Genomic DNA, 22,223 nt, shown 5'->3' on the forward strand with positions numbered 1-22,223 from the left:
ATGTGGCACTCGGTGGCTCTGCTCCTCTCCGGATTCTCTGCTTTGATCCACGGTGAGTCTGCCCTCTTCTTTCTGTCTCTCTCTGTATTTTTCAGGAATGAGATTGCAGCAGCGACACTTTTGTCTTAAAGTGTGATTTCATAAACCAAATCAGCAATAGGAGTGGCTGATTTTGACTTGATGTCTTGATCTTTGAAGTACAGAAGATTTTTAAAAGACTCCAGAAAAAGGAAAAGTGAGAATCTGGCTCACCTGTTTGCTTACTTGTTTACGTCTCGGGGATTTTTTCATTGACTGTGTTCTTATTTCTCTGGACAAACGTGCTACCTTGACCAAGGCTGCATGAGATGTTTTAATGGGCAGATTAGATTGACATCTCGCCTGTGCAGCGGCAGATGGCAGAAACAGTGTAAAAGAATCAGGACCATCATCACATTTCATTGCTCTTCTTTTCTCGAACCACCACCGAGCTGCTGCCGCCTGTCTGCGTGCACATCAGAGGGTTGTGGCCGCACAGGAAACAGGTCACAGATCAATGAAATTGCACATATAAATCCTACAATCTTCCATCTTGCCCTCCCTGTTGTACCGTGGACGTGTTGCTGCAGTCAAGCTGACGGGGCTCTGAGCAGCAGAAGTCGTAGCTGGATGTAAAAGCAGAGGGTGGGTGACAGAGGTGGGAAGAGAGCGGCTCAACTTTCCCCACAGGCACATGTAGCAGCAGTTAAATAAATGCTTTATAGTTTCTTTATTCTCCAAAATAGGTTTCAGGGCAGAAAGTCCTGCAAATAAAAGACAAGAGGACACTGAATGTCAGACAGAAAGCGTCGGGCAATATTTCTGCAGACTGAATTTGAAAGATAATAACTACACAAAAGCATGCAGGGCTTTGCCTTCAGTTTAACGTTGTGCTGGCTGTCACTAATGAAAGCACTTCACAACACCACAAACTACGTGCAGTATCAGGACAACCATTCAACCATTCAAATCCTTAAATTCCCCTGAATCAGAAAACAAAAGTCATTAATCTGCCGTTCACCTCAGTTAGGTTAAACATGCCAGACTGAAATTTCCAGTTTTCTTTGCTCCACCAATGTGAGAAATTATTTTATGATAATCTTATTATTTAGAAATTGTTGGGAAATTGACCAGAACATGAAATGAATTGGTGAGCTCAGATAGAACGTCCTTGCTGTTTTACGATGGTCCAGTCAACAACGTCTCACTAGTTAACTCAAAGTTTACCTTTAAACTGTTCCTTGGATGGACACAGATTCATCTTCACTGCCTGATAAGGTTTTTCATGTTTCTCTAATTAGATTCTCTTTCTGCTCCCTCGGATTTTCTCTCCTCTTTGTTAATTTCCATCTTTATTTTCACTAAGTATCTCAGTCCGACTGAAAGAGCTGCATCTTAACTCCCCGTTTCATCTGCAAAGCTTTAACCATAAAAGTCGAGATAAATGTAACTAATGACAAATGATCCATTTTTATTCCTGCAAATTTCATCATTACATTTCTAGTTTCTCTTAATTTTCTGTCTCATCTTGTTCTTCTGGGTGTATTTAGATAAGAGACTGCAGTTCCCAGCAGCTAAATCTCCTGATTTGGTCAGCAACATGTTTTGGTTATTTTTCTATTTTGTATTTTTTATTTTTATTTTTTTTGTTGTTGTTCTTATTTTTATTTATTTATAGATATACTTCAGAATGTCATTCGAGTCTCTGGTGAACAAAGTTTTCCTAAAAGATTAGTGTCATTTGCTTGAATGCGTGTTGGTCTCCCAGAGTGTCAGCTTTAAATTCCTCCCATGTCGTCCACCTCTTCAGAGTCGCTGCAGGGTCCTCACCAAAGGAACCTGCTGAAGAATCTCCTGAAAGACTACAACCGGATGGAGCGCCCGGTGGGAAACGACTCCCATCCTCTCACTGTTTTCTTCTCCATGAGCTTGATACAGATCATGGATGTGGTAGGTGTGAAAATAGTTTCCTGAAATACAGAATGATAAAGATCTTCTCTCGGGGAACGATAAGTGTTTGTAACCTCAAATCTGATTTTGATAATTAATATGGAGATTAGTTGCAACATGATGGATGGATGGATGGATGGACGTCCTGAAAAAATGAAATTCAAATCATAGTTCAGTTCCAAATTAAGCCTCCTCTTTGTTTATGCATGAGCAGTGATGTTGATGATGTTGATTTTATAGCAGCAGGGTCTTAAAAAATAATTTGTGTGCATTTCTGTGATGATGATATCTTACTCATATAAAATATTTGACTATTTTGCAGGATGAGAAGAACCAGGTGTTAACATCTAACATTTGGCTGCAGATGGTAAAGACCTAAAAGACTTTGACTGTTATGTGAGAATGAATTTGCTGCAATTATGGGTTTAGATGTTTTTGTTGTTTTTATTTTTATGTTTTTACACAAAGTAGTGATGAGGAGACTGTAAATCTCAGGATATTGTCTCCATAAATGCAGGTGTATTTGCAGTTGTTTTCCGAAAAAGTTCCCATATTTTTTTTACATAAAACAAATAAAAGTCGTATTTTGCCTGAATTATATGGATAATATTTGGGATATATTTTTAAACTGCAAAGGAAAAAAAGAACAGAGGGAATTGGTGATAAAGTAGCTTTCTCGTAGTCCACTCAGATACAAAGTGTTATGATTGTGTTGTTGTTTTTGTGTGTGTTTAAGACTTGGTTCGACCATTACCTCCAGTGGAACCAGAGCGAACATCCTGGAGTTAAAAGCCTTCGCTTCACCACAGATCAGATCTGGACCCCAGACATCCTGCTGTACAACAGGTAAGTCCTGAACACACACCTGAAAACACAACACAAAAAGTAATCAACAAAAAACACCCTTCCTCACACACATGTCCTTCCGCAGTGCAGATGATGACTTTGACTCCACCTTTAAGACCAATGTTCTTGTGAACTCCAGCGGTTACGCCAAGTATCTTCCCCCAGGTGAGTCTGTCCCCATCATCATTTCACTTCCTCTTCCCCCCTGCAGCTGCAATGGAGGCGTCCCCCCCTGTTTGTACGTTGACATTAATATTCTATTAGTTTAAAACAACATCCTTTTTTTTCCTCACTGCTTCCAGACTCCCAGTGCTGGGGAATAAGAGAAACTCGCTTCCTCTGCTTCCTGTCTTAACCTACATGTAAGACCTGTGGAAGCCTGTGAGAGTAACCGCTCCTCTGGGATCCGCACGTCTCTGACTTTGAATTTTCTCTGTCATTTTCTTTATACACCAGATTACAGCGAGCTGAGATTGAATCCCTGGTGTTAGTGGGGGCTGAGCTGAAATTGCCCTCTGAAGTCGGGGATTGTGAAGCCAGAAAGCCACCCTATCAATTTCATTCAGTGGCCCATGTTTATTAATAGGCTTGTGCTGGATGTAAATACAGCTCCCTAATGCTGCGATGTGGATGAGAGCCAGTTGGGGGAGTGGGGATGTGGGGGGGGATAAAACCACTGTGCTGTGGTTTGGCACAGTAAAGGGAGGCGTTTTTTACTGCAAAATGCAGGAAGAGGGAAGGGGGGAGATGGAGTTAATGGGCAGAGAAATAAAAGCAGATAAATGAAGAGATGTAACCGGATTGGTCGCTGTTCCTCAGCTCCACTCATACTGGTTACCGTGAGTCAAGAAGAGGCAACAGGTCTGCGGGAGGGGGGCAGGCATGCAACGGCAGCCTGACACAGTGAATTATTTAGAGTCTGCTGCTTACTGCAATTTGCAGGATACCTCTCGTAGCTGCAGAGGTAAAGGTGCTGCGATGTTTGGCTTTCATGGTACAACAGGTATTTTTAGCTCAGGCTGGTGTGAGGTGACATTGAGGAAAAATGGAAACCGGTCTTTGCGCCTTGTGATGTCTCCTCTGAAGTTTTTCTTGCATTTTGTGTTTCATCTTAGGAGCTGCGTGTGCTGCAAAAAAAAAAAAAAAAATTGTATTTATGTGTGTTGCTGGATGTCTGAGAGAGGCAGATTTCCTGAATATAGTGAGCACAGAGCAGCTGACGACTAATGCAAAGCCATCTACTTTTAACTGATCAGTGTAATTTAGAGGTTTCTGTCTCAGGCAGGCATCATTTTTATTTATTTTCCTCAGGAGCTCATAATGGGAGTAATTATAAAGACATCATTCCCATTAAGCAAAGCCAAAGAGGTTGATGTTAGCAACAAAATTTTACAGCACATGGAAATTGTGTCATTTCTGTGATCAAGCTCTGCCTTGAAATCACCAACCTGTGAACCTCTTTACTCTTCTCCCGTCTCTGCTTTTACTCCAGCCTGAAGGCTGATTTGCATGTCGGCAGCCTCATAATGAATGCCTTTGAGACCTGTAAGGCTTCATTGGCATTTTGGTTCCGTGTGTGCGTCTGAATGTCTAAACAGACTTGATTCATTTATTTCAGTAATTACTTTAAGGGCTGGAGTCGAGGCAGCCGGCGACCACTGGGAGGATCACCGTGATTGTGCGTCTGGGGGTGGATACCAGCATGCCAGTGTGTCTTTATGATTTTGGGTTTGCATACGCTTTTGCATATCCCCTCGAGTGCATTTATTTTGCATGATAAAGATGGTAAATCTGATTCGGCTGCTGTGCATAATCTTTTCTTTTTCAGTGGATGTTTCCATTGCTGAGACTCAGCTAACAGCTGTGTGTGCAAGAAGCACGCAACATTTGTTTGCAGAACAAAATAACTGAACCCCGTGAGTGACAATGCTGTTGCCAAGTTTTTTTTTTTTGTTTTTTTTTGGGAGGTGTTTTTTTTGATGGGAGGTTATTTCTTTGTGCTCACTTCTCTCCAGGATCTAAACTAAAAAAAAAAGGAAACTCTCGGAAGACTTGCGCAATCTTAATACAAATCCCATTTACATTACATTGTATTTACACACTGTGTTGTGCTGCAGTGCTTTCCTACCACTTCGGTATGAAAAATGTGGTTGGGTTAATAATGAGGTGTTCAAGCTGGCTAAATTTGAGATGGTAAATTATTCATCTTGATATTCAGGATATGTTTTCTGCACAACACGAGTGGCTCTCAGATTTTTTGATTGTCAGCTCTGCACAGGAAGCTGCAGGGGTCAAAATTATCACTTGTGACAAATGATTGTTGAGTTTTAACTCCCTTCTTCTTTCCTGTTGTCCTTTTTGTCTCTTTCTCAGGAATCTTTATGAGCACATGCAATGTTGATGTCCGCTGGTTTCCTTTTGACATTCAGAAATGTGAGCTGAAGTTTGGCTCTTGGACGTATGATGGTTGGCTGCTGGACCTTCAAATGACTGATGCCGATATTTCAGGCTACATGCCCAACGGAGAGTGGGACCTCATGGGTGAGTCGAACAAAGTCTTTGGGTTGTATCCTCATCACAAAACATCCAGCCATATAGCAGAACAGTCACCTTGTGTCCTTTTCCCTCCAGGAGTCCCTGGCACCAGAAACGAGGTTTTCTACGACTGCTGTAAGGAGCCCTACCCAGATGTGACATTTGTTGTGACAATACGGCGGCGGACGCTTTACTATGCCCTGAATCTGCTCATCCCCTGTGTGCTGCTTTCGTCTATGACCTTGCTCATCTTTGTGCTGCCAGCTGACTCTGGGGAAAAGATCTCTCTAGGTGAGTCGACTACAGCTCTCAGAGATTGAATAGATGCAAAGAAGGCAACTGCAGTGGAGCAAAAAGAAAACTCTTTGAGGATGCACATATAGCAAGGTGCACGCCGGTCTGTCCACCATCTATAAACACCTTAATGTTCACATAAATCAGGCCTCCTTCAGTGTGATAAAGTAGTATTTTTTTCAAATAAAAACTCTTCTGTGTTGAGATTTGGACCAATAGTCACATTATGAAGCCGTTTGGGGCTTTATTTCTAATATACCAAAGAAGGCAGCAACCTCCCAATTGCTTGTAAAAAATAGAGCTGTAAACAACACAAGTGTGTGTCTGTCTTTTAAAAAAAAAAAAAAAAAAAACAACTCTCCTGGCAAAAATTTTGTGGACAAAGAAATACATGTAACATATTTAAATTTTTGCACGATAAACTGTATTTAGATGAAAACTTTAACAAAAAACACAGATTTATGATCAACGTGATTTGTATTTCAGATTCATGTTTTATGAAATCCTCATGACTTCCTGCTGCCCTCCAGGTGAATATAATGTATTTTAAAGAAGACTTTGGAATAGATGATTTACAGCATAAATCACATTACTAAATCCAATGGGTTCATAATCCACGGCATAGTGGAGGAGGGTTGTGTGATGTGTTTCAATTTGGATTTTTGAATTTTGAATCAGCAGCAAAATCTATAACCACACCAACCCACCCATGAACTTCCCATGAGCCACTTTCATCCCTTTGGGTGTATATTTACCACCGTACAAGTGTCTGTGGCAGGAATTTCTCAGATTGCACTTAGAGCAAGAAAAGCTACCCAGTATAAAGGCAAAAAAAATGAAGGAGTGGCACTGAAGACTTTGAGGAGGGATGAAAGAGCCAAAGGTAGAAGGTGTGAAGCTGAGAGAAGAGAGGGATTAGAGGATAAGACAGAAACATAAGAAATGTGAGGAGGAGGACGAGTCATGGGTGGATGTGGGAAGGTAGAGAAAAGGGGAAACAGACAGGAAGTGAATTTAAAAAAAAAGGATGAGAGGATACCCCAAAGAGAGAGGGAGAGAGGGAGTAATGAAGAAAAGACAGCACAGGAACAGCAGTGAGAGGGAGGATGTTTTTCTCTGATCAAACTGCAGCTGCAAATACATTTTGAAATCTGTTTCAACCTATTTAGAGATAAGTGATTCACCTCATCAGGATAATAGAAAATCTGGATAAGATGACCTTTTCCGACTGGAGCTGAAAAGATAAACAGATTAATCCAGTAATTATGGACATGAGAGTCGGAAAATTAGCTGATACTTTACAGATAAAAAAATACAAAAGGTTCAGTTTACAGCTTGGACAAGTTTATTATTTCCATCGTATTATGGCTGTACTATGACTGTTGGGGCTCTGTGAAATGTTAATAACCATGCTACACATTTTACAGACAAGAAAATGAATTGATTAATTGAAAAATTAGTCGACATGACGGTGATTTCATGACGATGACAGTAATTACCAGCTGACGGTTCCACACATTGTCTTTGTGTCAGTCTAATCTTTTTTCATTTTTTTGTGAATACATGTGCAAAGGAGGGGTCTCCGAGGGAGGCAGTGACAGCGTTGTCAGAGTACCCACAACATCAATACAGGATGCATTACGCAGTATTTCTTTACTGGAAAAAAGAAAAAAAGCCAACCTGTTCACACACGGCCAGTTAACCTATTGATGTAATTAAGGCTAGTGAATTGATTTGGAGGAGATAGCACACTGCCTTCCAGGAAAAGACTCTGTCACTTCACATGATAGAGGACACGGGGACCAAGTGGCCAGGCCTTTAGGGTTAGAAGAGCAAGTATCATCGCAGGGGGAAAAAAATCAACATAAAGGCATCTCCAATTTTCTTAATATTCCTACAGGGCATGCATATTTTATCTCTCTGACCAGGAGTTTAATTGGATTCTTCTGAATGGGGACACTTACGCCAGCAAAGTACTCCTTAAATTCTGTCTGCTGGTGAAGTGAGACAGAGAGTGTGGACGTGGATAAATGAAGATGGAGATGAGTTCCGGTGTAAGAGCGTCTGAAGTGTGTGCAGGTTGCGGTGAAGAACGGATTTTTTTGCTGTAGAGGAAGAGGATGTGAAAAAGTAATTCACGCTTTGAGCATCAGCTGCTTATTTACATAAACTGAACCTGATCTCATCCTGACTGCGATCATTTATCAAACACACACACACACACGCGCGTGCTGTAGCTCGGGGGGGAGGAGATAAAAAAAAAAACCACAACAGTGTTGTTGAACAACAAAAAGGTTGTGCCAGGATGATGCTCTCATCTCTGTCTGTCTCTGCAGGTATCACCGTCCTGCTGTCTCTTACTGTTTTCATGTTGCTGGTCGCAGAGATCATGCCGGCCACGTCTGACTCCGTCCCTCTTATAGGTATGTAACAGGAAGTGTTGGTGTGGCTCACGTCATCTTTAATGAGCACTTTGTTTAACTGGTCTCCTGAGACCCAACATCATTTAATGATCGTCTATAGGGCATGTAGACATTTTCCTCATAAAAAATATCCCCGTCTCCATCTGACAATCAATATTTGGTCACTACTGTTCATTTGGTTAGTTAGTAATTCCTTGTGGTTAGCAGAAGGGAAGATAATCTGGTTAATCTTTTATGGCTTAAACTAAAATAAAGTTTATCTACACCTCAATAAAATCACCGGCAGCTCTATGGAGCTGCACTGACATTTACAGAAGGCAAAACGGTGATCTCTGTAAATGTCAGCCTGCTGACAATGACAATGCTAACAAGATGATGCTTTGCAAGTATAAGCTTTACCACATTCACAATTTGCCAATTAGCAGTAAAACCAAAATAGGGCAGATCCTGATGTCACCGGCTTTGCAAGAGTTCGGTTGTAAACCGACTGAACATGTTTATGTTTTGAGCAGAGAATTCAAAGTCAGAGGACCAATGAAGGGCATCCTCAGACGGCCACAAACGTTTAAATCAATCCATCCCATAGTTGTCAAGAAGTGGTGAACTAAATATGTGTAGACAGGCAGCTTCCAGTTTGCTGCAGTCCACCAAGGGTATCACACGATTACCCTCAGACTATCGATTCAGCTGGGCAAAACACCACAAACACGACATCAAGAAGAGGCAAAAAGAAAAAGAGCAGGAGGCCATTTATTTTAGCCATCTGCTCAACTTTAAATGGCTGAAATGATTGCAGACAACGCTGGAAAGGCATAAAGATGCTAATTCTAGCCATCAGAACTTGAGCAATGAAACAGAGTTGACTACATTTTGAGTCTTGCTTTCATCATGTTTTATTAAGAATGACCAACCTGAGTTTTGAGCTGCTATGGCAACTAGCAGTCAGACGGCTGAGCAGGCCTCAGGTTGGTATCATGATATTTAAGAAAGAATGTGTTCACCTTGTACAAAACAGAGAAGTAAATAAGTGACAGTAATCCCCAGAAGAGAATGTGTCTGGCATTATCGCTCATCTCACTGACCTTGCAGCTGTTAAAACAGAAATAAAATTGTACACGAACATTTAGATGTATGAGGCTGAAGCATAAACCTGTATTTTTATGATAATCTTGTATTGTTTTTTTGTCGCTAGTCAGACAGACAAACACTGAGCAACCGGTGGAAAAGCTACTAAAACAAAACATTGAAAGAAAATCCATTCTATGAACATATTCATCAATGAATAAAATCCTCTCCCTGCAGATTTAAGTCCTACTCATCAAACGTTTTGTTTTTGCAGTTAACCCTCCGAAAAAGGAGATTACCACAAAAAATATAGTGTGCTCAAAATTCAGACACGACTTTTTTTTTTGTATGTTCACAAAATAAAATCATAAATTCAGTGGGAAGTGGATAGTGAAAAAATACAAAGCCAAACAATGCACGCTATTTTTCAGGGTGTGATGAGAAACACCTGAACACAATTCTAAAACACTTTTAGCTGTGAAATGTGCGTGGACACAATGGCAGTTTGTATAAATCTAATAAGAAGATGTAATAATGTGCTCAGGTACATGGTGAGCTGAGCGAAATCAGGAAGTCTGAAAAGTGTGTTTCTGATGTAAAAACTGAATGAAAGCAATTAAGAAAAACTGCGAAGAGGTTTTATTGGCCCATAAATAGCCCAGTAGGAAATGAAAGCATGATTTAAGAAATGAATATGCATTGTTTTATTCTGTGCTACTTGCAGGTCAGTACTTTGCCAGCATAATGATCATCGTAGGGATGTCGGTCATCGCCACAGTGGTGGTTCTGCAGTATCATCATCACGACCCGAACGGGGGAAACATGCCAAAATGGGTGAGCACAATCTTCATCATGACCTCACATCCATTACCAGCACTATATCGTGTTCGGCAGCTTCTTAAATCTTGCACATCCTCAGCCCTGCCTTTCTACTTCTACTCTCCATGTCAGCAATCGTATCAGTTCACCTTTTTTAATACTGTTTTATCGGACTGTGTTCCTGTGCTGCTTTTATTCTCCGACTTCCTCGGCCCTGACTCGTCCAGCAGTGTCAGTCTGCCCGAGTGTGCTCATCAAAAGCTTCGCAACACACTTCTATCAGGGTGTATTTCAAATGTCTGAATATGTAGGTGGCTATGACTCACTACATTTTTTTTTCTTGCTTTTTGTTTGATGCTAAAAATGCTTGAGGGCTTGTTCTAATGTGAACAAAAAAAAGGGGAAGAATTTAAATAATGGCATGAAATACGATAATCATTAGGAGCTGGCTGAAGATGGGATAATATTTGGCATTTTAAGAAGTGTTTGATCTATTGATTTTTGTTTGGACTGCAAAAGAACATCGACAGGTCCTTATGAATCGATGTAGATAGAAATGGCCGGGTCGTGGGAGAGTACAGATACTGTGGATCGACACACTGCGGAGTCATTTCGCTGATGAATGGCCTGTTCAGATAATCCGATGGCCAATTAACAGGCTAATTGATACGGTTCAGACGAGGGCATCGAAACTGCCCGGTTCATGATTGCAGCCTGGACAAAAGCAGCAGCAGCAACAACAGGGACGGTTACCTGGCCGGTAAACACACTCAGTGGAAACTAATTGAGCAGTCATCTGGACATTAGCTCCTCATTAGATTCCAGACACCCATCTGGATGCAGTTGGGCCAATATGGCCTTTCAGAGGACATGCAGTTTGAGTCCAAGAGCGGAGATGAGATAAAACAGAGAGAGGACAGGAAACAAGGAAAGAAAGCAAAAAGGAGCAGAGGGGAGAGAAAGAGAAGAACAGAAGTGGTGGTTCAGGATTTAGACCAGGTCATTCACTACTCATGTCAAAGTGTCCTTGGGTGAAATATTATGATGTACGATAGTACGATGATGTACTATTGGTATCGGAGCGTGTCTGTTAGAAAAGGACTTTGTGGACTTTGTGAAGCTGATGCTGTATGAAATTATGTATGCCAATAGGTGAACATGACCTGCAGTGCGAAGTGCTTGGAGTAGCTGTTAAAGAATAGAAATGTGCTTTCTGAATAGTCCTTTTACCAGTGGTGTGGAGATTAAACATGGAGCGAAGGGGCGAGAGGAGGCCACGACAAGAGGAGAGGCTACAAGGAGATAGCAGAGAAGAAGAGGACACGAGGAGGGGCAGCAAAGTAAAGAGAGCAGAATATAACCAAGGTTTAAATTTGTACTAACCAAGCAGCCTCTCCTGTTATCTCACTGCTGCACTTTATTGCTCTTATTACAGCCACCAAACGTTAATCTGACAGTCAATCTCAATAATTGCACAGTTTGAATTTTAACAAGCCTTTGTTGTACAAATCTAGTCTGGTGTGACTCCAGTTAGAGTAAAAAAAAATCTCTGCCTCAGGCACTTTAAACTTGGCATCGTGCTTCTGCTCATACAGCAGCTGTATTTCAAAATAAAGCACAATGTTGGGAACAACACCAACGTTTAGCGCAACAAATTATTCAAACTCAACTCAGTGAAGGTCAAATTGAGGAGGAGATTTTCATTTGCTTCACCTTTGTCTTTTGTTTCCTCTCTCTCCACAGGTGCAGCTGGTCTTGCTGCAGTGGGTCGCGTGGTTCCTGCGTATGAAGCGACCAGGGGAGAACGACGACCTGGAGAGGCCCCCTTGTGCCCCCCACCTCCGCCGCTGCTCCTCTGGCTCCCAGAGCGGGAGCATCCCCAACCCTCCGGACCCCACCCTTCACCCGCTGCACCCGCAGAACCTGGCTGCTCTCCAAACAGGGCCCCTCCACGCTGGACACCCCCACCTCCACGCCCAGTCCAGCGCTAACAACAACGGGAACCTTCTTTACATGGGCTTCCAGAGCATGGAGGACCCCTCAGTGCTCTCAGAGACTGTCCAGAGGAATAACATCTCTGCAGGGCCCCCACGAGGAGCAGGAAGTCCACCCCCACACTTGCCGTCTCAGTTCTGCAGCTCCCCACCACCTCCTACCCCCAATATGGAAACTGTAGGCTGTCCCAGCACCGTCTCCAGTGGTGGGGGCTTCGGAGGAGGACCTGGAGGGCTGGGAGGGTGCTCCACTGGGGGGATAGGAGATCCGCAGCTACAGGCTATACTGGAGGAGGTGCGTTACATGGCCGACCGCTTTCGGGAGCAGGACGAGGCTGAGAGCGTGGCCAACCAGTGGAAATTTGCAGGCGCCGTAATCGACCGTCTTTGTCTGGTGGCGTTCAGCGTTTTCAACATCATATGCACCATCTCTATCCTCATGTCTGCTCCAAACTTTGTGGAGGCTATCTCAAAGGACTTCGTTTGAAAGCAAAGGGGGGAAAAAGGAGGAGTGAGAATGGATGGATGAAGGGAATTCAATATCAGATGAAAGATGAAGTGGGCCCGGATCCAAGGAAACACAATTTCCATCGGACTGTAGGCTCAGTGATTTGTGATTGCAAGAAACTGGGAAATAGAAAAAACAAATGGTTTCCTTTGCAATATATTCCGTTTTGTAACTGAAATATCAGAAGAAAAACAGATGAGAAAGGGGATCCAGGGCGGAGTAAAAATGAGATTAGGGTGATCAGGGTGTTTATCAGATTCTTTACAAGTGGAAATGGATTGTGTTCAATTCAAAGACTTTCCCCTAAAAATTAAGGGAAAGACGATGAATAAAGGGGAACAGAAAGAAAAGCTATCAGTCCAGTGCAACCTCAAGTAGACAAGCTCTTAAAGCAAAGGAGAGATTGAGAGAGTAAGACGCTAAGCGAGAGGCAGATGGACAGGGGCAGATAAATAAGACAGCCGTTTGGCTGTTTTATTTTCTCAAGGGGGGAAGACAATCCTTTACTCCCACATGTTGAAAGAATACTGCATTGTTAAAAAAGCTTTTACAAGGAAGAACACTTCATCCCTGGTAACATCGGCAGAGCCAGGCAGAGTTAGCTTGATGTTCGGATATACAAAAGTGGACCGAGGATCAAGAGCAATGCAGCAGGGAGCAGCTGAAGAGGATCTCATATCTTATTCAATCACATCTGTGTAATGATCGTCAAATTGAAAGATCGTGGATAATCTTTAAGAATAATAAGCTTTTAAAAGATGCAGTCTCCGCTCTGCGCAAAAACCCACTTGAAATTTCCAAGGCCTTATCTCCTTGAGACGCCAATCTGCAACAATTAGCAGAGATCAAATGCTCCTGGGCAGCGGTCAGAGCGCTTCTCCTGACTGGGAAACTAAATGAAGTGGTCATCAGCAACACAGTGGCCGGTGGCGGCACCACAGTGTAGCTCCTCGTCTGAACAAATAAGAACTCATGAAGTGGCTGCCTAACTGTGTCTGACATGGTCCTAATAGACCAAGGGATCCCAGCGGATTTCACGTTAAATATTTAATAGCTGAAATTAGAGAACATGAGAGGCACAAATAAGGTTTTTAAGGATTTTACGATTCAAAAATCCTAAAATGAGTAAGGAAAAGTAATATCCTGTCAAATTTCCTGTCAGATCCCTTTATAGCTTCATGAGTGATTTAATGTTTATCTAAAATAAGAAATTAGGTTTTAATAGACCTATATTTTCATTAAACCAACTCATTGACACTTTTAATGAAGCGGTGCTTTAAAAGGTTGAAAATTACAACGGCTCCCTTCAGCCAAAGCTCATCTGTCTTCAATTACTTTGCCTTTGAGGGAATTGAACTTTTTATTCTAAGAGTCAGATAACTACGGCTGACATTATTGTGTCTCTGCTAACTCTATGGATCTGGGTTGACTGCTGGATTAGTTACATTCATCAACCATTTAATCAAAAGGACGCTGCCTGGCCCGACCAAAATACAGAAATCACATTACTACAACTTTCCCCATTTACAACATTGTTTATGAATTATGAAGTTATTATGCTCATGTAATAATGACCATTGTGTGATATGGCAGCTGTTGTTTTTTTTTGTAGAGTTTGGTATCGACTGTCTCTCCATTGCGAACAGTGAATGAGGGAATGATTACGCACACAGCCTAGGAATATAAGACACGGATGAGCCATTTAAAATAGCTAGAAGCAATAGAAATCCACCTGGGCGTGGGCATTTAACAACTCTCCTCTGTATGATTCAGCAGAGGTAATTACTCTTCCTCAGTGAGTGACTCCAGGTGGTGATTCTTTTTATATTAGCGTGCATATGGACAAGGCTGTGGGACATGGTCAATGATAATAGATATCACAAAATGTAGTCCGATAGAAATCTTGAATGTTTTTGCAACTATACTTACTGCTCTTGCCTTAAACGCAGTAACTGTATGCATAGCAGTTGTTGTGTGTTAAGTCAGGCACACAGAAGCAGCCAACCATCAGTCCACGCAGTTATTTTAGCCAGAAAAAAGAATGAAAACCGGTGAAAAGAAATGTTAAGTATTCAAGCCCAGATAAAGTGTGTTTCCCTGCATTTGACAGACTGATATCTGAGAGCTGAAAAAGCCAAAGCTCACTCTTCAACCGTTATTCAAAGTGTAAGCAGAGACACAAAGAAGCCATTCCTTGTTGAGGGAAATCCCACAACCGCCCCAAAAAAACCTTTAAGGGGATAAGGGCGGTATTTTTTCCTGATTACTTTTTGTTGTCAACAAATCTCATGAAAAAACCCAAACCTGAAAATTGGGATGGCGGCCAACACTTTCTCACAGGTCATGTCCTTTTTCTGGTAATAATAATAATCTTTAAAAAACCCTTTCTAAATCAGCTTGGTAGCATACTGAGCGCCTTTGCTCAACCGTTGCTCAGAGATGGAAAGGCTATTTGAATTCTAGAAAATTGTTAAGTTGTAAGGGAAAATATTATTTTAGTTGACTAGAAGTAAAATGACTTGCTTGTAAATGGACTCTGATTAAAAAAAAAAATAATAATACATGTTTTCTGAAGTAGATTGTATGCTATTTCAGTCAGACTGTGCATACAACTGATGAATACAAAGTTAAATTCAGCTGGCAGTCTTGCAATAAATCCACCCTTAAAATGTCTTTTATTATTAAGTAGTATTTCATTTTTTACAGCGTTTTCTATTCAAGTGTATTATTGAGATGAATTGCATTATCCAGAGAAATGTTATTGTTTGTCTTATCAATATAAATGGGGGTGACTAAGTAATCAAAATGTTTCGTAACAATATTAGATCAAATTGACGTCACCTCTAACTGAATTGACAGTAAAATAAAGCAGAATAGGTGGAGGGGTATGAACAATACTCCACAGCAGCTACAGCCGACAGGCGACGTTGCTAAGAAACAGAGACTGTTGATGCTGGCTTATGCACAGTCACACACTTGAATACCACTCTTGGGCACCGTGACGTCCTCCACTGTGAACCAGCTATATGGCACATTTCATTGCTCGTATATGCTCAATCCATAATACAGTCTACTGGGACCTCACTGTGCACTGAATCCATTATTAAACACAATCAATGCTACCTTTTTGATTTATGTGGAAGTTAGGCTAATCTTAAATAAGTGAAGCCGACCTAGGTGCAGTAACGCCTCTTGCACTCCCTGAACCTTCGTTAGTGAAACACTTGTAACATGTATGCAGATCGTTAGCTGAGTCGTGAACTGAACATGGAGCTGTTTAATCTCATGCAGATCCGACTGAGGATACTGCTCCAGTGAGGCTCTCTCCATTATTTGTGGTCTCATCTAGTTCTGATGCGGTTCAGTGTTCCTTTACTCTTCGTTAAAAATAATAATAATAAAAAAAAGTGGAAATTTCTCCAAAAATACATGTGCACAAAAATCAAGTATTTCAGCAGCAGGCTCTCTGCTTTCACCACTGCACAAACCGGAGTGAAAGGCACTCTCGGTTGTGGTGAGTATTTTTTTGAAGCAGAATGATGTATGTGGAATTGACTTTCAACACAGTTCCTGTTTTATTGTGCTGAAGGAACATTTCACCTGGCGCAGCAGTGTGACTCACTGATGTGTCAGGGTTAGGGTTTTCAAAAATAGAGTCACGGTGATAGGAACGGTTTTCCAAAACAGTCAGAGGAAAATATACATTAAGCTCAAACTACAGGGACAATACTTGATAGCGGGATTATTGGGCTGACCATTTTTCCATTTTCATGGGATTTGATGTCAATAAGAAAAATAAAACGGAAAGAAGTCTTTCATTTTACACAAAGATCCAGCAAGTCTAAACCTGCTCACCACATCCCTGCCTTCCACTTGCTGTCTCGGGTGGTTATCATGCATCTTTTCACTGTGAACGCTGCTAAACAGCGCGGAGGCAGTTGTACGAATCCCTTATCTGCACAGCTCTCTTTGTAGCCTGTCTCAAGTCTCCTAAAAGGTGGAAAGTGAGCTACCTGCGGTGGGGTTTACAGAAGGATGTTTTCCTTCCAGCACATATTGACATGTGAACACTCACATCTGTACAGAGCCTTTCTCATCCTGAAAATAAAGAATTCTCCTTTTTTTTTTTCTATACCACCTTTGTCTGGTCTGCTCCACTCCCTATCTTTCCTGTGTAGATGGTGGCCTTACCACTTCCCCACCAAGAGAAAAGGACACAGAGAGGAAATAAGAGGAGGAGAGAAAATGCTGACGCGCCCTACGAGGTAGACAGGGGTTTAATTGATCACTTGTTCAGGAAGGAGAGATGACGGTGGGGGAATGATGAGAAGAAGACGGGGGAGGGTTAATAGGGGAAAGAGGGGGCATACTGGGTAATTCATCGGAATTTATATAGACCAGAGGCAGGAGAGACGGGTGTTCAGACACGCATAACTCAGTCACAGACATTAAATGAAAGGCCACTATAATAAATCACAACGCAGGGGAAAATATATACCATGTAAATAAACACAAATCAGAGACAGACTATTTCTACCTCAAGTGTGGGTGTTATGTGTCGACGGTGGCCTTTACTGTGTCACTCAGTCAGTGTGTCAGACGGAGTGAAGAGTCCGGGTGTATTTATAGTAGTATTGGGGTCCTTATTCAGCCCTGGCTAGGCTCCCTGTTTGACAGGCTAACTCTCCCTCTCTGTCCGAGGGCGAAAAATGTGCAGCGTTGGCAATCTAGCTGCACTTGGATTTACTGTGTTCACTCAGATGGAATAAAAGAAGACAAAGAATGTGTGTGTGAGCGAGTGTGTGTGTGTGTGTCCATGGGGAAGCCGAGGCTCTGGGTTTGCATATGCACATAATCAATCAGTTGTTGTTGTTTTCTCCCCATCCAATTCTCATTTAATAAGAGACCTATAGCTTTCTCCCAGGCCCCGGATATTTTACCAGATTTGAAATTCAGCTGAATCTCACTGGAGGCACATTAGGACTCACACAACTCCATGAGTGTGTAAATGGGCTGGCAATATGTAAGCTAAAAAGATGCAGTCACTGCGAAGCATACAAATGAACCAGAAATAAAATCCAACCTCAGAAAGGCTAAACACACCTGGGAGAACTATAACACAAGGCAAACACACTCAACAAAAACACACATTCATTACGCAAATGAAACATCTGCATTGCACAGCAGTTACATACATGATGATATTTAAGCTAATTCAAATGCACGCACACCTGTTCTCTCTGAGGGTCCGGGTCTGCTGAGCAGCGTCCCACCATCTAGAGGCTGATGCCGATCAATGCCTTTTAATTACCAAGGGCCCAAAGCACTGGTCGATAGAGCTGACGAGAAGCAGGGGGGGGGGGAGCGAGAGAGAGAGAGAGAGAGAGAGAGAGAGGGTGGGGGTGGGGGCAGAGGCAGGGAGAGAGAGAGATGGTACAGGCTGTGATTGATGCTCGCTCCTCTCAGCTTGCCTACCTACAGATGTGTCGTTAGACTTGATTAATCCTGCCAGGCTGCATTCATTCACTTTGCAGACCGCCGTCTAACCGGCCCAGGCCGCCGTGGTCTCGAGGTTAAGTGGACACAAGGTGTTCGCCCCGAGGAACACAGGACTCCTAACCAATAAGTCAAAGGAGGCTGGTTGGTCTCTACAGTAGTTCACTGAGTTCACGACATAACTGGTGACAGATATTACGATAAAATACATCCACCCATAACAAACTAAGATACATGTCAGTTTCCTTTCATCACATTTTTACTCAGCGACCCTGATAACATACAAGAATTGGCAAAGGCATATATTTTAAGTTAATCAGCTTTTTTTTTTTTTTTTAAACTCATTTTCCAACCTAAGGGGATCAATGAGGTTTTATTAATGACACTTTCACTGTGAATAATGAGCTAACTCGTGTTCATTACTTTTTTACTAAGCAGAGTCAAGGTCCACTGATGGAACCAGAAGGAGTGCAGAAATGTCATGTCAGCAGAGCCTTCACTGTCATGATGTATCTGTCTGGTAATGTGCACTGAGGTTAGAGTCATAATGCAGCCTGAGCGTATCTCCACACGTTTCCCTCACCGTCACACAGCCACAGTAAGTCCTGTCAGGGATCTGGAACTGAAACACGATAAAGCAAAGGAAGGAAATTAATTTTTTAATTTTACCGTTTACCTCAAAGTGCATCTTGTGCTGCTGCAAAAAAAAGTGTTGAGAAATGTATCTGCTGACACGCTGCAGTTTGTGGGACATATTTATAACCCATCTGCAGTCGCCCCTCTCTGGAGAATGTTTCAATTCAGAGCAGCTCAAATGGTTTCAAAATGAAGAAAAACAAACAGATGATCCAGAGAATCTGTGAGTACAAGGTGCCAGAGATCTTCCTTTGAAACTTTTAATTATACATCGAAAAAGTTCTCTTATATAATGTTGTTGGAGATTTAAGGTAAGTTCTTCTGTTATGAGAAGGAACTATTTAAAAAAAGAAAGGAAAAAAAAAAAGCAATTGACTGCTCTTTACTTTACTGTGTTTATCTGCCAATAAACGCACAAGACCAAAAAAAAAGAATGAATCAAGCAGAAAAATACCACCATAGCCAGCTGAGTGTTAAAATGAAAATGGCTCACTGGAGACACAGTTTTCACTGAAGCCTCGGCACAAGTGGACAGTAAGTGGACTGAACCGAGTTTCCCTCAGGTGTGACCGCCGGCTAAGCAGCTATTCTGCAGGTCTGAGGACATTATTCCAGCCAGACAGTTAAGATCAGTCGACTGCTCAAACAATAAGTGGGTCCACTCTGTCCTGCTCCCGCTGCGACACGACACCACACAACTCTAAGAAAGAGTGATTGTATACCTGATCTCTCCGGTCTCGCTTTATTTTGCCCGTTTATGGTGAATGTCTTAGTTCACTGCATTCTGATTATCTAATTATGCCCCTAATTTGTTAATTTTCCAGGCAAAAGACTTTTGGATTCGAAACATCTTAAATTTAGTTAAAGGCTGAATATCTTTAAGCATTTATAAAATCTATTCCAATGACTCAGTATCTGTAGAAAATAGGTCCTAATTACATGATGAATGTGTTCACAGAGCTAAAAAAGTATTATTTAATTTTCATATGTTTATATAACACATTTTGTGTGATAAATATATATGGAATTATATAGATATGCATTTTAAGGTTATAGCAGGCTAAGTGGAGCAAATTCTGTTTTATGTCCTGCTGTAAAATTTTAGATGTAACAAAATATGTAAATTAATATGTAATCCTCAATTTTACAATAAAGTCAAGATGAATTCATAGTTATAGGTAGCAAGGCTGTGCGGTTATTATTAAATAACCTGTACAGCTACAAATGTTGGCTACAGACAGGCACAATGATTAATGTGCTGATGTAGAGCCTTAATAAAGATGAAGGAAAAGCAACACATATGACAGTGCTAACGCTGCAGAGTTGAAATTTCCTGTACTCTCTGAGTCGGACATTAAAGATGAAAGTAAGGGCGGGTGGCAGCCTGCTGTCAGGATACTATAGTGTCCACGTGAAACAGCTCTAATGAGATGAGTATTTTCACATCAGCAGTGCCAATGCACACAGCATTTTATGGGCTCAGTTTCACAGGGTACATTAAGAGGCCCTGTATTTTTGGTTTGAATAATGCCTCCACTCTTACTCCCACCACGTCACCGCAGCTCCCGTTGAGCACAGTGAATACTGAAAACGGTCTGTGCGGCAGGTGACCATCAAACTGTCACTGTGCCTGTTCCTCTAACTGGAATAATGTGCCTGTGGACTTTTTATTAGCAACTGTGGTCCATGCGATGAGACCTGTTCTGTATTCTTTCCTGCAGGCCCAAGGCTGTTTGCAGGCAAGGAATGTGAAATTTCAAAAAAATGACACCGACGATGATTGTAGCAAAAGCCAATAATAAAATAGATGTCTACGGCTCTAGCTCCAAAGAGTGGTGATGTTTTACATTTCTATTAATTTTAGACCTCCGTAAGCGGCTGAAATGTTTCCTGCCAGCAAGCTGCCACATCTGCTCCTTGTCATGATCAGCCTGCCTTCACTTCTCATCCAGCAGGCTGAGCAGTGCAGTTAGGAGTGTTGAGGAAAAACACAAATCTCTGTCAAATCGGCTTCAACCCCTTAACTCAGTCATTCTCTGGCAAACTATATTGCTCACAACAATTACCACCTGTGGCTCAATATGAGCTGTGTCCAAAAAAATAAGCTCTCGGTTTTTATTTGATGCTCTGCGTGAAAGACCATCAATCTTTGTTAACGATTGGACGCACCACTTATGTTCAACGGTGCAAAATATTTGATCAACAGTTAGTAAACCATGTAACAGTTATGAGATAAGGGTGAGCAGAGCAGTGTCAGTGTTGAATCTCAACTAATAACCTTTGGAAACGTGAAATTTTAAACTCTGTAGGCGGACCATCCAGAAAGTGTTATTGAGTTGGGGGTCATCACCTTGCTTGGCAAGCCACAAAAGGAAAAAATAATTACAGAAATATACTCTGCATTGGCTTTAACATTTTTGGATCAATTCAAATTTAAAGATATCAAAGCCTCATAAGGTGAACTCATCTTTATGCTTCGGGAAGTTAATTGTTCCCAGATGAACACTGCTGCTGCTTTATCACTCCGTGTCTTTACAGCCATGGCACTGGCCAGGTCTCAGTGGAGAGGAAGAGGATCCATATATTGATCCATACACAAGCTGAGAGCTTTATCATTTAACAGCTGCTAAAAATCCTTCGGGAGATCATTCAAATTCCTACTAACATGGATAAAGGGCCTGTGGTTCATTTAGTGCCCAAAGGAAGATGAACAACCCAGCAGAATTTTTCCCAATATATATCTTTATTTAAAATATTGTTACAATTTATTACTTTACACATTTTCAAGCCTCTTTGTCCTTTTTCCTATCATGATTAGTAAACCTTTGTGTGTTTCTTAGATATAAAACTCAGTCTGTAGTCTTGCTCTGCATCAGGTGTTAATCGATGTCTTTCGACACTTTTATTAATTAAATGTAACACTACTTCACTTTTAAACAGTTCAATTCATTGTGTCGTCAGCTAATCCTCCATACACCCCCTGGCCACGCACAAAAATAACCAACAGTAGCTCTTTGTACACTATAATTTCCCCAATCCTTAGAATTTCTGCTTAAATAAATAAATGTTTTGCATTGGAGAAATAAGAGTGCATTTTGTCCAAACGATACTATCTTTTTTAAAACAGCTATTTACAGCTTATGCTAAAGACAAACGAGGCTTAGGTTTTTAATAATTAACGCTGCTGACTATTTGTCATGGGAAAGCCCTGTGTTTTAAAGCAATGAACTGAAATTAACTACACAAAGGTTAACACTTTATAAAACAGCACTTACATCCACCCTGCAGTTAGTCATAGGAAGGGCAAGTTGGCTGAAATGGAAAGGCCAACGGCCAACCCCCTCCGAGCAGAAAGGTCGACAAACATCAAGTGTGCACAGAAGCACTGATGATGGGACTAACATGGTGGCTCTGAATGAACTCAGACTGACTGACCGAGCAGCCTCGGGGATGCCACTCATTCACTCACAATATTGGAGTCTGATCTGATACCATATCATCCACTGAATGATGTTAAGGAAATCAGTGCTGACTTGGCACCTGGGACTCAGCAAACTGGTGTGTTACCATAGCAACTGCATCATTTACATGAGCCTTTTCGGGGCAGCACACAAACTTTCTGAGCTCCATGTGAAATCC

At 41.6% G+C, this 22,223-nt stretch overlaps 1 protein-coding gene across 1 annotated transcript; it reads left to right on the forward strand.

Moving 5' to 3' along the window:
• On the forward strand, nucleotides 1-12,431 carry chrna11 (cholinergic receptor, nicotinic, alpha 11). The gene is made up of 10 exons (XM_029514472.1): nucleotides 1-52; nucleotides 1,829-1,968; nucleotides 2,291-2,335; nucleotides 2,705-2,814; nucleotides 2,900-2,979; nucleotides 5,188-5,355; nucleotides 5,446-5,640; nucleotides 7,980-8,066; nucleotides 9,856-9,965; nucleotides 11,694-12,431. The coding sequence occupies exons 1-10, from the start codon at nucleotides 1-3 to the stop codon at nucleotides 12,429-12,431; spliced, it is 1,725 nt and encodes a 574-aa protein (XP_029370332.1).
• The last annotated feature ends 9,792 nt before the right edge of the window (nucleotides 12,432-22,223 follow it).

The sequence above is a fragment of the Echeneis naucrates genome, chromosome 11, assembly GCF_900963305.1.
Source record: "Echeneis naucrates chromosome 11, fEcheNa1.1, whole genome shotgun sequence".
In the NCBI taxonomy this organism is placed as follows: Eukaryota; Metazoa; Chordata; class Actinopteri; order Carangiformes; family Echeneidae; genus Echeneis; species Echeneis naucrates.